The sequence below is a fragment of the Myotis davidii genome, unplaced genomic scaffold (genome assembly GCF_000327345.1).
Source record: "Myotis davidii unplaced genomic scaffold, ASM32734v1 scaffold534, whole genome shotgun sequence".
In the NCBI taxonomy this organism is placed as follows: domain Eukaryota; kingdom Metazoa; phylum Chordata; class Mammalia; order Chiroptera; family Vespertilionidae; genus Myotis; species Myotis davidii.
The window spans coordinates 5,449,993-5,463,146 of NW_006286678.1; the positions used below are offsets into that span (position 1 = coordinate 5,449,993).

Below are 13,154 nucleotides of genomic sequence, written 5' to 3' on the forward strand. Positions count from 1 at the left end.
TAACCTGCAACCCCTCCTCCCAACCAGCCCCAGAGCCCACCCCATCCCACCATGGTCTCTTCATTTCCTAAAGTCCTGAGTCCCACTCTCACCACAGCCCATAAGCCTGTGGAACTTGGAGGAGGTGGGAATATGTAACAGGAGCTAGAGCAGTTTGGAAGCCAGCATTCTTTGGAGCTTCCCTTCACAGCTTTTGGCCCTTTAACAGGCAGACACGACGGTAACCCACATCACAGCTTTTGACCCTGACGGCACTGGGCAGCAGGTGTGGCAGGATCTACTTCAGGATGGACAGCTGGACTCCCCCGCTGGTGATGGGGGGGTCTAACAGGGAGGTGGTGGGAAAAGAGATTGTCCCTGTCTTGAGAGCAGGGTGGGAGGCCTGGGAATGAATTGGCCTTGCTCCCGTCTTAGGGATCCTTGGGGATGAAGGAGGTGTCTGTGCTGATTCCTCTGTGCTTCTCTCAGGTCGAAGCACCCTCTCGCAGAAAGGGGTAGGCATCGCTGGGGCTGTGTGTGTTACGAGTAAGCTGCCACCTCGAGGCCGGTGCCGAATGGAGTTCTCACTGGCCTGGGACATGCCCAGAATCATGTTTGGAGCTCAGGGCCAGGTCTACTACAGGTGAGGGGACAGAGAATAGGGATCCAAGGTGGTAGGATGTGACCTGGAGCCCATGTTCTTACCCCTTCCCTTTCTTCTTACCCCAGGCGATACACAAGGTTCTTTGGCTCAGATGGTGATGCAGCACCCGCCCTTAGTCACTATGCACTGTGCCGATACGCAGACTGGGAAGAGAGGATCTCAGCTTGGCAGAGCCCAGTATTGGATGACAGGTGTCAATGGGGCCATCTCTTCCTCCTCCCAGGCACTCACGCTCCAATTAGGGCTCCTTAACTCACTCTCCACCCACCAAAGTCAGCAGAGTAGAGCTGGGATTCACTTGGTGCCCCTACTCAACTGAACCCCAGAGTCCTTCCTTTCCTGGGGGGTCCACACTTACTAGACCGCTCCCTCCTGACTCCCCAGGTCCCTGCCTGCCTGGTACAAATCTGCACTCTTCAATGAGCTCTACTTCCTGGCTGATGGAGGCACAGTATGGCTGGAAGTTCCTGAGGACTCCCTACCAGAGGAGCTGGGAGGGAACATGTGTCAGCTCCGCCCCCTCCTCACGGAGTATGGTCGATTTGGCTACCTTGAAGGTACGGGCTGCTGGTGGCCATAGTATGGCAGGCCGTATCTGTGAGGCCAGTTAGTGCCCTACCACCAGGCAGGACGGTGAGTGTTGCCTGCTCAGGTCATTGGTTGGGATGAGGGGTAACTGGCAGGTATAGAGTGTGACAGTGCCCCATCCCCAACTCCAGAGGACAAGCTAGGTAGGGAGGGGACTACGAAGAGGAATTCTGGCAACAGTGTGTATCCCTCCTTCCTCCAGGCCAGGAATATCGCATGTACAACACATATGACGTCCACTTCTACGCTTCCTTCGCCCTCATCATGCTATGGCCCAAACTCGAGCTCAGCCTGCAGTATGACATGGGTGAGGGTCTCTTTTGTGCCTCTTCTGCCCCCGTAGCTTCTCCCGACCCCTGAACCTTTGTGGTCCCTCACATTGTCTTTTTCCCCCATTATAACCTATACCCTATTTACTGGTTTCCTTCTGGGGTCACACACAGCTCTACACCACCCCAAGACTGCCCATTCTCCCCCCACCCCCCCCCAACTTGTATGCTTGCTCCCCCAGCTCTGGCCACACTTGGGGAAGACCTGACATGGCGACGGTACCTGATGAGTGGGGTAATGGCACCTGTGAAAAGGAGGAATGTCATCCCCCATGATATTGGGGACCCAGGTAAAAGTCCTTCCACCTCAAGGTCAGCTTCCCGCCCTCTACCCTAACGCCAACGCAGATAAACCAGGTTCCCTTCCCTCCTGCAGATGACGAGCCATGGCTCCGGGTCAATGCGTATGTGATCCATGATACTGCTGACTGGAAAGACCTGAATTTGAAGTTTGTGCTGCAGGTTTATCGGGACTATTACCTGACAGGGGACCAGGGCTTCCTGAGGGACATGTGGCCGGTGTGTCTGGTAAGGGACGCATGTACAGGGGCATGACTGGTGTTTGGGGAGAGATAGCTGGCTGTCTTTCCTTAGTATCTAGGTCTGCACTCTCTTGGTCCCTCTCTAGGCCGTGATGGAGTCTGAAATGAAGTTTGACAAGGACCAAGATGGACTCATTGAAAATGGAGGCTATGCAGACCAGACCTATGACGCTTGGGTCACCACAGGCCCCAGGTTGGGGGACAGGGATTTACAGGGGGCCTGAGATGGCAACTAAGCACAAGGGACTGTGGGCTCAAGGAAGGGTGACTCATTGCCTGTTATGTAGCATGGGAATGGCTGGCGCTGCCAAGTCTGACCCCTAAACCCATTTTCCTGCTCAGTGCTTATTGTGGGGGACTGTGGCTGGCAGCTGTGGCTGTGATGGTCCAGATGGCTGCTCTGTGTGGGACACAGGACATTCAAGAGAAGTTTTCTTCCATCCTCAGCCGGGGCCAGCAAGCCTATGAGAGACTGCTATGGAATGGTGAGTTGGGGGATTCCTAAGGAGTCTTAAGGCAGCTGTGGGAACACAAAGAGACTTACTTTTGCCCTTCCTCCACTCCAGGCCGCTATTACAACTATGATTGCAGCTCTCGGCCTCAGTCCTGTAGCATCATGTCTGACCAGTGTGCTGGCCAGTGGTTCCTGAGGGCTAGTGGCCTAGGAGAAGGAGAAACTGAGGTGAGAGAGACTAGGAGGAGGAACCAGGTGGGTTTTTCTTAGAAGAAGCAAGTTTAAGAGACTGTTTCTGCCTTTGCCCTTCTAGGTATTTCCTACCCAACACGTGGTTCGTGCTCTCCAAACTATCTTTGAATTCAATGTCCAGGCCTTTGCAGGAGGGACCATGGGGGCTGTGAACGGGATGCAGCCCCAGGGTGTCCCTGATAGATCCAGTGTCCAGTCTGATGAAGTCTGGGTGGGCGTGGTCTATGGGCTGGCAGCCACCATGATCCAGGAGGTAATGCACTGCCTTCCCCATCTCTCCCCCGTCTGTCTCATGGCCCAGCACTTCCTCAGCCCTCAGTTATTTGTACTGCCTAACCCATGCCATCTTATTCACCTAGAAAGCATCCCTTTCCCCTGGCATGCATTCCATCTCCTGCCTTCAGTCATCTGCCTGTGGGTTAAATTTATCTCCCCCATTAGCTGGGAACTGCCTGAGGGCAAAGACCCTATTGCCCCCATCTGTCCAGTTAAAGAGACTATTCAGGGGGTGCCAACTAATGTGACTGCCATCTCTCCCTACAGGGCCTGACTTGGGAGGGCTTCCAGACAGCTGAAGGCTGCTACCGTACTGTGTGGGAGCGCCTGGGCCTGGGCTTCCAGACCCCAGAGGCATACTGCCAAAAGCGAGTGTTCCGCTCTCTGGCCTACATGCGGCCACTGAGCATCTGGGCCATGCAGCTGGCCCTGCAGCAGCAGCATAAAAAGGCTGAGCTCCAAACATCCAGGGCACAGGACTAGGCACAGGGTCTAAACTCGGACCAAAGGAGGTCATGGCAAACCCAAGTCCAGAGTGAGCCCCCTGAACTATGGGAGGGAGGCACTAACATAAATCCCACATGGCATTTGCTCCCTATCCCCCGTCTTCTGCAACCCTGAGCCACTAGGACAATCATGCTCCCTCCCCTTCTCCCCACCAACTCACACCAGTAAGGGGTCGAGGGTAACCCAGGCATCAGAATCACTTATTTATTTCCTCATCCCATCCCCTCACTGCATGAAATGTTCAAGGTCAATTGATTCCCCCAGGTCCATTCATGGGGTGATAGACATACATGGGTAAAATAAAAGACCCAGAAAGATGGTAAGTGTGGTGTGTTTGAGCCCTAAGGCATCCTGACAGGGCACAGATGCTAAAACTAGCCTTCTCGTATTCCTTCTCATTTGGCCTCCCATCTAGCCTGAGTATCTGCCCTGCAAGATAACAGATATGGGGCTGTGGGCAGGGAGCCATTCCCCTTCTCTTGTGAGATTTGCATGCAGGGGAACGATGGGACCCAGGCAGGCGAACTTGGAAAAGGGATCAGGGAGTGGCAACTTCAGGGGAGGCTCTGTGCCAGGAGCCTGAGGCATGTGGGAGGGCAGGCAGCAAGAGTTGCCAGGAGCCTGGAGCTCATGGTCTGAGCTATCCTTTCGTTCCTCCGACTGCAGGACAGACCGCTCCAGCTGATGAGGGAGGGCACGAAGCTGGCGGGATAATACTGAGAAGAAAAACACTCTTTAGAAGCAGGCCAGGCTTCTCCCACTAGTTCACCCATAATACTATCCTCAAGCCCCTCACCTCCATTCTCAGCTGGCAGGCTCCCCCTGGTGCCAGAGGAGTACATAGCAGGTACAAGGGCGAGACAGAAGAACAGTAGGACCTGGAACACAAGAAAAGCAAAGATGAAGAGCTCTGGATTGCACCCATCCCTGCACCTGGAAGAAGGATCTCTCCTTCCATCACCATCCTTACCAGGATGCAGGTGCTGCTGCTGCTGCTGGTTTTGTTAGATATCTCAATCACCATGGCCCGGAGTTTCCTCAACTGATCCAGGAGGGACCTAGAAGGAGAGGGGACAGTGAGCAGCCCTCTCCTGGCTCCCTGAGATGCAATGAAACCTTTCTGTTAAGGCCACCCCACCATCTGTGCACTAGAGCAGGGGTCCTCAAACTTTTTAAACAGGGGGCCAGTTCACTGTCCCTCAGACCGTTGGAGGGCCGGACTATAGTTTAAAAAAAAAACTATGAACAAATTCCTATGCACACTGCACATATCTCATTTTGAAGTAAACAAAACGGGAAGAAATACAATATTTGTATTTGCATGTGGCCTGCGGGCCATTTTTGAGGACCCCTGCACTAGAGCCTCTAAAAATTTAAATTTAATAACATGTATCCCTCCTGTACACAGAAGACCTAGAAACAGAGTAATTCTCTTTATGTCCTATTTTTACAAATGACTTCCTCCTCTCTGTGGACAAAATGCCTAAAGTTCCTCATTAAAACAAATACACACCTCTGCCCTGCCCTGACTTAAACTCCTTTGCAAATAGTGGTTCTACACTGCCTAATTACCTACATACATAACCCTCACCAGCAGTCTAGATTCTCTACCTCTGGCCCAACTCACCTATGTTAGGGTTCCAGCCAAACTGAATTACGCTGTGTTCTCTCCCTACAACGCTCCTCTCCTATACCCCCACCCCAACTCCTAGAGTCCTATCTATTATTAAATGTCATCTGCCCCATGAGGTCTTTCTTACTCTTTTTTAAAAATATTTTTTTATTGATTTTAGAGAGGGAGAGAGAAACATCCATGATGAGAGAGAATCATTGACTGGCTGCCTCCTGCACGCCCTACACTGGGGGTCGAACCCACAACCTGGGTATGTGCCCTGAACAGGAACTGAACTGTGACCTGGTTCATAGGTCAAAACTCAACCACTGAGCCACTCCAGCTGGGCTTTCTTGTCTTTCTTGATACTTATCCTTTGTTATGTGTGAATTTATTCCCCATTACTGTGAGCTTAGAATCGGAAACCAAATAAGGGCAAAGAATCAGACCTTGCATGTGGGAGCTGCCCTGTTGGAAATCAAGTGTGGAGCAGGAAAAAAGTGAGACAGCAGGAGAGGAGTGATGTTACAGAGAGGTGCTTACAGGTTCTGTTCCTCCAGGAGCTGTACTTTGTTCTGTAGCTCCAGATTCTGGGCTGTGTATTTCAAGACCCTGAGGGAATAACAGGGATGTGGGGATATGGCCTGGCTCCTCTCTTCAAAAACCTCCCACTTCCAACTACTTCTGTTTCCCCCACCCCAGAGTCCCTCTCCCGTTATACCTGTTCTCTAAACCCCCCACATACACCTTCTTCTTCCTGCGGCTCTCCTGAGCAGACTTTTTATTTCGAATCTTCCTCCGCACTCGTTTCAGAACTTGTTCCTCCATCTGAGAGAATGAATACAAGGAAAGGGGGTCTCAGACCAGAGTTGGAAGGTAACTGAGTTCAGTCATCTTCCCGATGCAGGAATCCCTTCTACAGCTTCCCTTACCAATAGGCACTCCGGTTCTGACTGAATGCCTCCGAGGACCCACTGTTAACACCCTCACAAGCCAGACCATTTTTAACAATTTTATTGATTAAAAACCTTCCTTATTCTGAGCCAACTCCTGCCTTCCACCCATTGCACTTACCTAATACCTACTCTCTGGGCCATATAGAACAATTAAATGGTCCTTAGCTATTTTAAGGCACTCAACATTTCCTAAGTTAATCTGGGCAAAAATTTACCTCATTTATCTCCTCAGAATGGACCACATCCTTTTAATATCTGGGCTCAAAACTGGACAGTAAGATGTGGTCTAGCCAGTGTAATGAAGAACAAGACAGGAACTGCCCTTCTAGAGGCAATACCTCTTAATACAGCCTCCAAACCCCATTCACCTTCTTAGTAGCCATATCACAATGCTGATTCATGCTTTGAAGAAATTAAAATTTCTTAATCTTTGCCAGTAAATCATGATTTCATCATAGTATATCATGCTTGTGAAGCTGCCACTCATTCTTGCTATACTACTTAATCCAGCCTAACAACTTAACTCTACCTTTCAGCTATAGATGGATTACCATGAAGCCAGTGAAGTCTACCTGTCAGGACCCCTTGTTTGCAGTCCTTTCCAAGTCCCTATACTACTAACGCACTAATACTTTTGAATTCTTTCTTAAAGAGAACATGCAAATTTGTGTAAGCCCCACAAAACCAGGATCTCCCCCTGCAGCTAGCATACTAACTACATCCCCCAGTTTCCGATTAACAGCAAATTTGCTAAATTTCTCACCTCAGTCCTTTTTCAAGTTACTGATAAAATTAACAGAACTGGCCTACTTGGGACTCACAATCCCCCGCCAGCCTTTACCGAGCCCCTACCTTAGTGAGAGGCAGCGTTCCGGGCAGAGTAAGGCCCTCCTGCTCCAATAGCCTCTTCTCCTCATCTGTCAGTGTCAGCCCAACGACCTCCTGGGGTTAGGAAAGGCGGGCAGCAGGGGAGCAAGGGGACGTCAGAGAGGAGTGAGGGGTCCGGCCCCACCTCTGCAACGTGGGAATAATCCTCCTGTAAACCAAGTCCAGTACCTGCTCTGCCGGGTCCTCCACGTGCAGGGGAGTCATCTGGACCCCCCCTTTTCCACAGCTCCCACTATCTGCAAAAGGGAAAGTGAACAGCCAGGCCCATGAATCCGCTCCTTCCCCCCAAACTTCACTATTTCATGCTCACCTAGGTCTATGGAAACATGTTCTTGGGAGAGAGAGTAAGTGTGGTCATGGTGGACAAGACAGGGATTGGAGTTGCTGAAAATGTTCAACGACGCTGGGGGGCTCGGCAGGGAGCGCAGGAAATCCTCGACGTCCCAATCGCTCAGTGCCTGCACGGGCTTCAAATGAACAGTCCTCGGCCTATCACCACCCATGCCCCACGAACACCCCGGCCCGCGCCGACCGGCCTCAGAGCGCCCCCGCCCCACACACACACCTCAGAAAGCGGCAACTCCCAGTCCAGCGGAGCCTCCAAGATCTCATCGGGCGCCGCCCCCAAATCTCCGCTTTCCTCTAGCAGGAAGCCCAGCAGGTCCTGTTCACCCGGGTCCAAGGCCAGCTCCATATGGGAAATCTACCGGGAAAAAAATGGACATAAACACAGGAGTTCAGCCCTCCACCTGGCCCCAACCCTGAATCCCAGGCACAATACCCACCGACGGTCGGCCGGCCCCACCTATCCGCTACTCCCTCTTCAGCCGGCTTTCCGCCTCCCAGTCTCGATTTTCCTCAGCTTCCAACACAGCGGAAGTGACGCGGCCCCCCGAGGCATTCTGGGAGTTGGAGTTCCCGGGAACGCGGAAGTGGCCTACGTGCGGCGCCACGTCCCGGGAGCTATGCAAATAGAGGGGACGTCCCTACCGCCTCCTCACACCCTGAGGGCGGGCATTCTGCGCCCCCGGCTCCGCCTTGCGCCCCAGGCTAAGGAAACGGAGGATCAGAGACTAAAGGGGAACTCGAGCGCAGTCAGAGCGTTTTTCCCCCGGGTTGCGCCGCACCCTCGCTTCCTGCCGGGAGAGGTGGCTGTCTTCGGTGGGACCCTGAGCACCGAGAGCTGGGCCAGAGCAGCTTCCTGCAGTCCCCGCAACCATAGAGCGCGGGCCCAGGGCGCCGCCCACGGGTGGGGGACGTTCCGGGGACGGAAGTGGCTCAGAGAGTGCCGAAGGGAGGGCGAGGCCGGATCTCGGGAGCCACCGGGAGAACGAGCCGGCTAGCGGGCCGGCGGGCGGGGCATAAGCCAGGCAGCGCAGGTACGTCCGACCGGGCCGAGCGGGAGCCTTTGGGTGGGGCCGCGAGGCCAGGCGCGGGAGGCTCGCGGGCGGGGCCCCTGATTCCTGCGCCTGCTGTTTCGGGGCTTGTTGGAGAGGTCAGCGTCCAGTCTGTTTTGGCTTGGGCTCGGAATTTAAAGTAGATCCTTTTGGGCAGCCATTCTGGGAGCGATCCTCTGACTCAGATGAGTTTGGGGAGGGCGGAGAGTGGGGTGACAGTGAGGTGCAGGGCGGGGATCGGCTTTGAGGTTTGCTGATAGCCGGTATGTGGGTAGGAAAGCTTTGGGTGAGCCTGGGATGGGGTGGAATTGGGTTGGGGAATCAAGGTTAGCTTTAGAAGTTAGAGAGCCCGGGTTAAACATTTAGAGTTACTAGTGTGTCAGGTCGGTTTGATGTGTGCAAAGTTTGGATTAAGGTCACTATTTTGTGTTCTAGGATGGCCAACCGTAAGTCAGCGTTCAGGGTCAACAACAGGAACTGGTTAGGAATTTAGTTTTTAGGGATTAGAGAACCATGGCATGGTCAGTTTTAGGACTAAATAGTGGAGGGATGGGTCAGGAAAGGGATGAATGTCAAAGCCTGGGTGGGGAAACAGGAAACAAATTAGGGTCAAGGTTAATGTTAGGAGTTAGGGTCAGTTCTAGAGGTGGTGGTTGAGGTCAGGGTAGATGGCCTGAGGCAAGTAAAATTGAAGAAGTTGACAGCAAATCTGAGCTTTCCCATCATTTCATAGCACCCTCCCACCATTTTCACTCACTCATTCATCTGCATACTTCGTCGTCCTCTGCTGAATACCCTACAGCCAGCCCAACAGAACTAGTCCGTGCTCTGTGCCACCCCCTGATTCTAAGCCTCCTTAATTTCTTGGTCTAGTTGTAGATCCCCTTCCCCCACTCCCCAAACAGAAAAGAGGAAATGAGACCCAAAGAGGAAACTGGGTCTTGCAGATCCCACGCCCAGCCAGGCCACTGACCACACCCCCAAGTCACTCCCAGCATGACCCTGCCACTGACCATAGCACTGTCCCTTACGCAGTCTGACCCAGCCACTGGCTGCAGCCCATCCCCCTCCACCACTCCAGCTTTACTTAGAGTCTTGGACACATCCAGTGTCCCTTCACTCTTCCTCCATCCCAGCCTAATTTAGCCACTGACCACAGCCCCATCTCTTCTCAGCCTTCTGTAGCCTGACCTAGCCTGTGACCTCACTTCATCATTCCCTGATTTAGCCACTGTCCACATAATTATTCTTCCCCTTCTCCCAGCCTGACCCGGTGACTGATTATCTACTACCATCTTCCCCAGCCTTCCTCTATAACCTTGTCTTCCCCATTTCCAGCCCGATACAGTCACTAACCCCATCCCCGTTTTTTCTTCTTTTTTTAATTTTAAGGGAAGGTATGTACATGCTTTTGATTTTTCTAAAAATTACAGTTGGCATACAGTAATTTCAGGTGTGCAACAGGGTGTTTAGGCATTTATATACCTTACAAAGTGATCACACCAATAAGTCTAGTACCCCTCTGGCACAGTGCACTAACCTTCTGCCCCTACCTAGTCCTAACAACATCCCGTCCCCTTTTCCCCAAAGGCCAACCACATCCCCTGACCACAGCCTCATCTTCACATTCCCAGCTCAGCCTGATCCTCCCTTTCCCTCTTCCCAGTTTCTTGCCTAAACTCAAGCTTCCCCAGCTACAGGGTGGCTGTTAATGACAAGAATCCAGGCCCTTTGGGTTCTGGGAAACCCAGCCTGACTTTGGGTTCTGGTTCCTGATGGTTGACAGAACATACTGTCATCAGGTCCTATCTGTTCTACCTCTTAAATTTCCTAATGAGTGACATCCTTCTCTCCACTGTTCTATCTCTGGCTTCATTACCTCTCACTTGTGCAAATGCACTGTCTTTCTAATCTCCAAGGTATCTGCCAGAGTTATTTTTCTAAAGTCCAGTTCTGGTATTTTCCTCCTCTGCTCACAGCCTCCCTTAGCCTCCTGTTACCCTCCAGTAGGTCAGATCCCTCATACGTTTCTGTAGTCCTCCCTGGCCTTTTCATCTAACCCTGACTTGCCCATCACTGCTCCCTTGCAGGTACCCTGTGCTTCAGCCAGCCTGTCTACTCACTTCCCCGAATGCTCCTAGGTGATTTCCTGCTACTTCACCTTTGCTTATGCTCTTCTCTCTGCCTGGAATGCTACCCCTGACTCATCTGCAGCTGGTAGAGTGGAGAGCTGGGGCTCTGGAGTCAGAGAGACCTGGGTTCCGATCGTGGCTTCACAACTTAAGTGTGTGACTTTGGAAAAGTACCTTGAACAAGTGTTTAACGTCTTTGAACCTCAGTTTTATAATCTGTAAAAATGGAACGAATGATACCTACCTTGCAGGGTTGTTGTAAGGATTAAATGAAATTATGTATACAAAGCAATGGACATATAGTTAATAAAAAGATAGATCACTGTTATTTTTTATATTACCTTCATTTTTTTAAAATCCTAACTTCTAAGAACATTTTTCATGGAGACATTTTGGTCCTCCTTCCCTAACCTAAAGGGATCCTCCCCTGAGCACACACCTCTTGGCTTTTACCACATCCTGCCCTCTGGTACAATTCTGTGCTTAACTTATCCACTATCTGACTGGGAGCCCCTTGAGCGCAAAAACTAGGGAGGGCTTATCTTGGTTCCCAGGGTCTTCCCTACAGCAGGACTTCAGAAATGCTTGCTGGATGAATGGAGGGAGGATAGCTACATAATGGGAGAAGAGATGTGGGGCGACAGTTGTGCTTGCTGATAGAGGTGTATTTGTGGGGAAGCGTGTGTGTGGGATGAGGTCTTTACGGGAAGATAATGTGGTTGCGATGGGATCTGTGTAGGGGCTGTGTGTTTGAGATAATGTGTATCTAGAGACAGTGTAAGTAGCTTTGTGGGAAAGAGCCCTGTGCGTAGGCTCTCTTGGGGTACGTTTGGGGAGAATGAATATGCATGGGTAAGGGTATAGGTGAGGAGAGGCTGTGTTGGGAGAGGTCAGGTCCAGACCTTTAGCTGCCCGGTCCAGCCCTAAATGAGCCTCCAGCAACTTGAGGCCGGATATGTCAGTCTCACCCACAACCCTCACCACTCCCCCTCCTCGCGGTTGCGGACTCAGAAGCCAAATTTGGTAACAGACTGAGTATTACTCCCCCAGCCCTCTTCCATTCTGACTCTGCCTTTAGCTCTCTCTCCCCCTTTGTCCCTCTCTCTAACTCCCTCCCTATCTTTCTGCACCTCCGTTTGTGGGTATCTGCTCTGACTGTATTCTCTATGTGCCCCAAATTCCTTATCCCCGGTATACTTACATTCCATTCCTTGCTGGGGTTTGACCTCCTGTCCTCCATCCCTCTCCGCCCCCCCCCCCCCCCCCCCCTACTTCTAGCCTCTAGAACTGTGAGAAAATACCTCTCCGCCCCCCCGCCCCCGCCCCCCCCCCCCCCCCCCCCTCCAATTGCCCAACTCCTCTGGAATGTATCTCAGGAATGTCTTGAGGGAGGAGGAGTTCCCTGGGAGGGGGACTTGGGGAGGGGGGGGTGTTGTTGTTGCTGTTCCTCCATAAAACATGGAAAGGGTAAGAAAGTTCTCAGGCCAGAGCAGGAACTAGGTAGCTTCTCCCTATACTTCCAGGGGCCTGGTTCTATGCCCTCATCACCCCCAATTCACTCCTCCGTTCCCTTTCCTTCCCACCTTCTTGTAACTTGTGGATGTCCACTCAGGACCAGCCTGAGAGTAGGGATAGGGATGACTCAACTCCCTTATCGGGGTCTCACCAGAGGTTTCCGTACTTGAGGAAGAAGGGGGTGCCCATATGTCCGGAGGAAATGGGGGGAGATGTGCAATTTCAGCTTTGGGTGGAGGGTCCTTTCAGTCTTGCCCTCGGCTCCTCAGACTCCTCCACCAGCTTTGCTCCAGTCCTCCAGAGACCCCACATCCAGGTCTGTCCACCTACTGGGAGAAGTGCCCGCGGAACGGGGAGGTGGGCAGAGAGCTGGAACGGGAGACGGGAGGGTGCTCTCTTGCTTGGGAGTAAAGTTAGAGAGCGAGCTGTGGTTTCCTCTCTTTTGAGACTCTTGGCTGTTGAGGATGTCAAAATGGTCCGTTAGACCCTAACCCGGGCCCTTCCCTGTCTCCTGTTTCTACCTAAATTTTCAATCCCCCACACCCCATCCTTTCTAATTTCTTCACCCCCAAAAAATAGACCCCTCTCAACTTCCCTGGTACTCAACTACCTTCTGTATCCCAACACTCCTAATTCTGCTTCCAACTCTGCCCCTAATCCTGCTATCCCACTTGGGGCTAGCAGTTTACCAGGAGGGGACCAGGCAGCCTGGATGTGCTCACTCAGTTAAGAAGCCAATCCCCTTACGGAGCTGGGTCACATCATCAGCTGCCAGGCAGACTTGCCTTCCGGTGCACTGGGCGCCACCTGCCGCCTCTGGTGGCTCCTCCAGCCCACTAAGAGTTGGTGCCAGGAGGGCGGCGGCCAGCAGGTTGGGACTAGTATCCTGAGAAGCTCTGAAAATACCATGGGGCGGGGGCAGGGGGCGGGGCGGAGACGGAGGGAGCATCTGAGAAGGACTTACTGAAGAGGAGAGAGTGTGGGAGGGGTTGTGAGGGGTTGTTGACTTAGAAGGAGCAGGGACTGGGTTAGAAGAACCGGCTCTTCCTCTGACCTGCCTTGA

The 13,154-nt window shown here is 52.4% G+C and overlaps 4 protein-coding genes across 6 annotated transcripts in view; 2 read left to right on the forward strand and 2 right to left on the reverse strand.

The window, feature by feature from the left end:
- RGP1 (RGP1 homolog, RAB6A GEF complex partner 1) overlaps positions 1-2,722 on the reverse strand; it is a 29,449-nt gene extending 26,727 nt beyond the window's left edge. The window contains exon 1 of the mRNA XM_006758506.2: positions 2,647-2,722. The gene's annotated coding sequence lies outside the window, so the exon portion shown is untranslated. The remainder of the gene's footprint in view (positions 1-2,646) is intronic.
- Positions 1-3,710, forward strand: part of GBA2 (glucosidase, beta (bile acid) 2) — a 13,213-nt gene extending 9,503 nt beyond the window's left edge. The window contains 13 exon segments of the mRNA XM_006758505.2: positions 1-26; positions 191-311; positions 469-622; positions 709-834; positions 1,028-1,200; positions 1,434-1,538; positions 1,743-1,850; positions 1,937-2,088; positions 2,189-2,295; positions 2,445-2,587; positions 2,669-2,784; positions 2,870-3,061; positions 3,352-3,710. The exon segment at positions 1-26 is cut by the window's left edge and continues 226 nt beyond it. Of these exon segments, the coding sequence (XP_006758568.2) occupies positions 1-26; positions 191-311; positions 469-622; positions 709-834; positions 1,028-1,200; positions 1,434-1,538; positions 1,743-1,850; positions 1,937-2,088; positions 2,189-2,295; positions 2,445-2,587; positions 2,669-2,784; positions 2,870-3,061; positions 3,352-3,567 (1,739 nt within the window). The 3' untranslated portion in view covers positions 3,568-3,710.
- A 71-nt stretch (positions 3,711-3,781) lies between these two features.
- On the reverse strand, positions 3,782-7,924 carry CREB3 (cAMP responsive element binding protein 3). Of its 3 annotated transcripts, none has more exons than XM_006758504.2 (10): positions 7,833-7,924; positions 7,613-7,750; positions 7,358-7,505; positions 7,216-7,283; positions 7,012-7,101; positions 5,925-6,031; positions 5,747-5,815; positions 4,562-4,649; positions 4,388-4,469; positions 3,782-4,307 (listed from the first exon to the last, which is right to left on the reverse strand). In XM_006758504.2, exons 2-10 carry the CDS (start codon positions 7,739-7,741, stop codon positions 4,003-4,005), a joined length of 1,086 nt encoding a protein of 361 aa, XP_006758567.1. In that variant the 5' UTR covers positions 7,742-7,750; positions 7,833-7,924; the 3' UTR covers positions 3,782-4,002. The 3 variants fall into 3 exon arrangements, with proteins under 3 accessions (XP_006758567.1, XP_015416019.1, XP_015416020.1); XM_015560533.1 differs by having other exon boundaries at positions 7,358-7,514; XM_015560534.1 differs by having other exon boundaries at positions 5,949-6,031; positions 7,358-7,514; positions 7,833-7,920.
- Positions 7,925-8,102: 178 nt separating this feature from the next.
- Positions 8,103-13,154, forward strand: part of TLN1 (talin 1) — a 30,972-nt gene continuing 25,920 nt past the window's right edge. Inside the window, exon 1 of the mRNA XM_006758502.2 lies at positions 8,103-8,426. The gene's annotated coding sequence lies outside the window, so the exon portion shown is untranslated. The remainder of the gene's footprint in view (positions 8,427-13,154) is intronic.

Excerpts from the sequence above, each read along its gene's own strand:
- CREB3 (XM_015560533.1), bottom strand. The coding sequence starts at position 7,741 with ATGGAGCTGGCCTTGGACCCGGGTGAACAGGACCTGCTGGGCTTCCTG. Across the intron at positions 6,032-7,011 it reads GAACGCTGCCTCTCACTAAG|ATGGAGGAACAAGTTCTGAA; the intron begins GTAGGGGCTCGG and ends TCATTCTCTCAG. Across the intron at positions 4,650-5,746 it reads CTCCTGGAGGAACAGAACCT|GTCCCTCCTGGATCAGTTGA; the intron begins GTAAGCACCTCT and ends CTCTCCTTCTAG.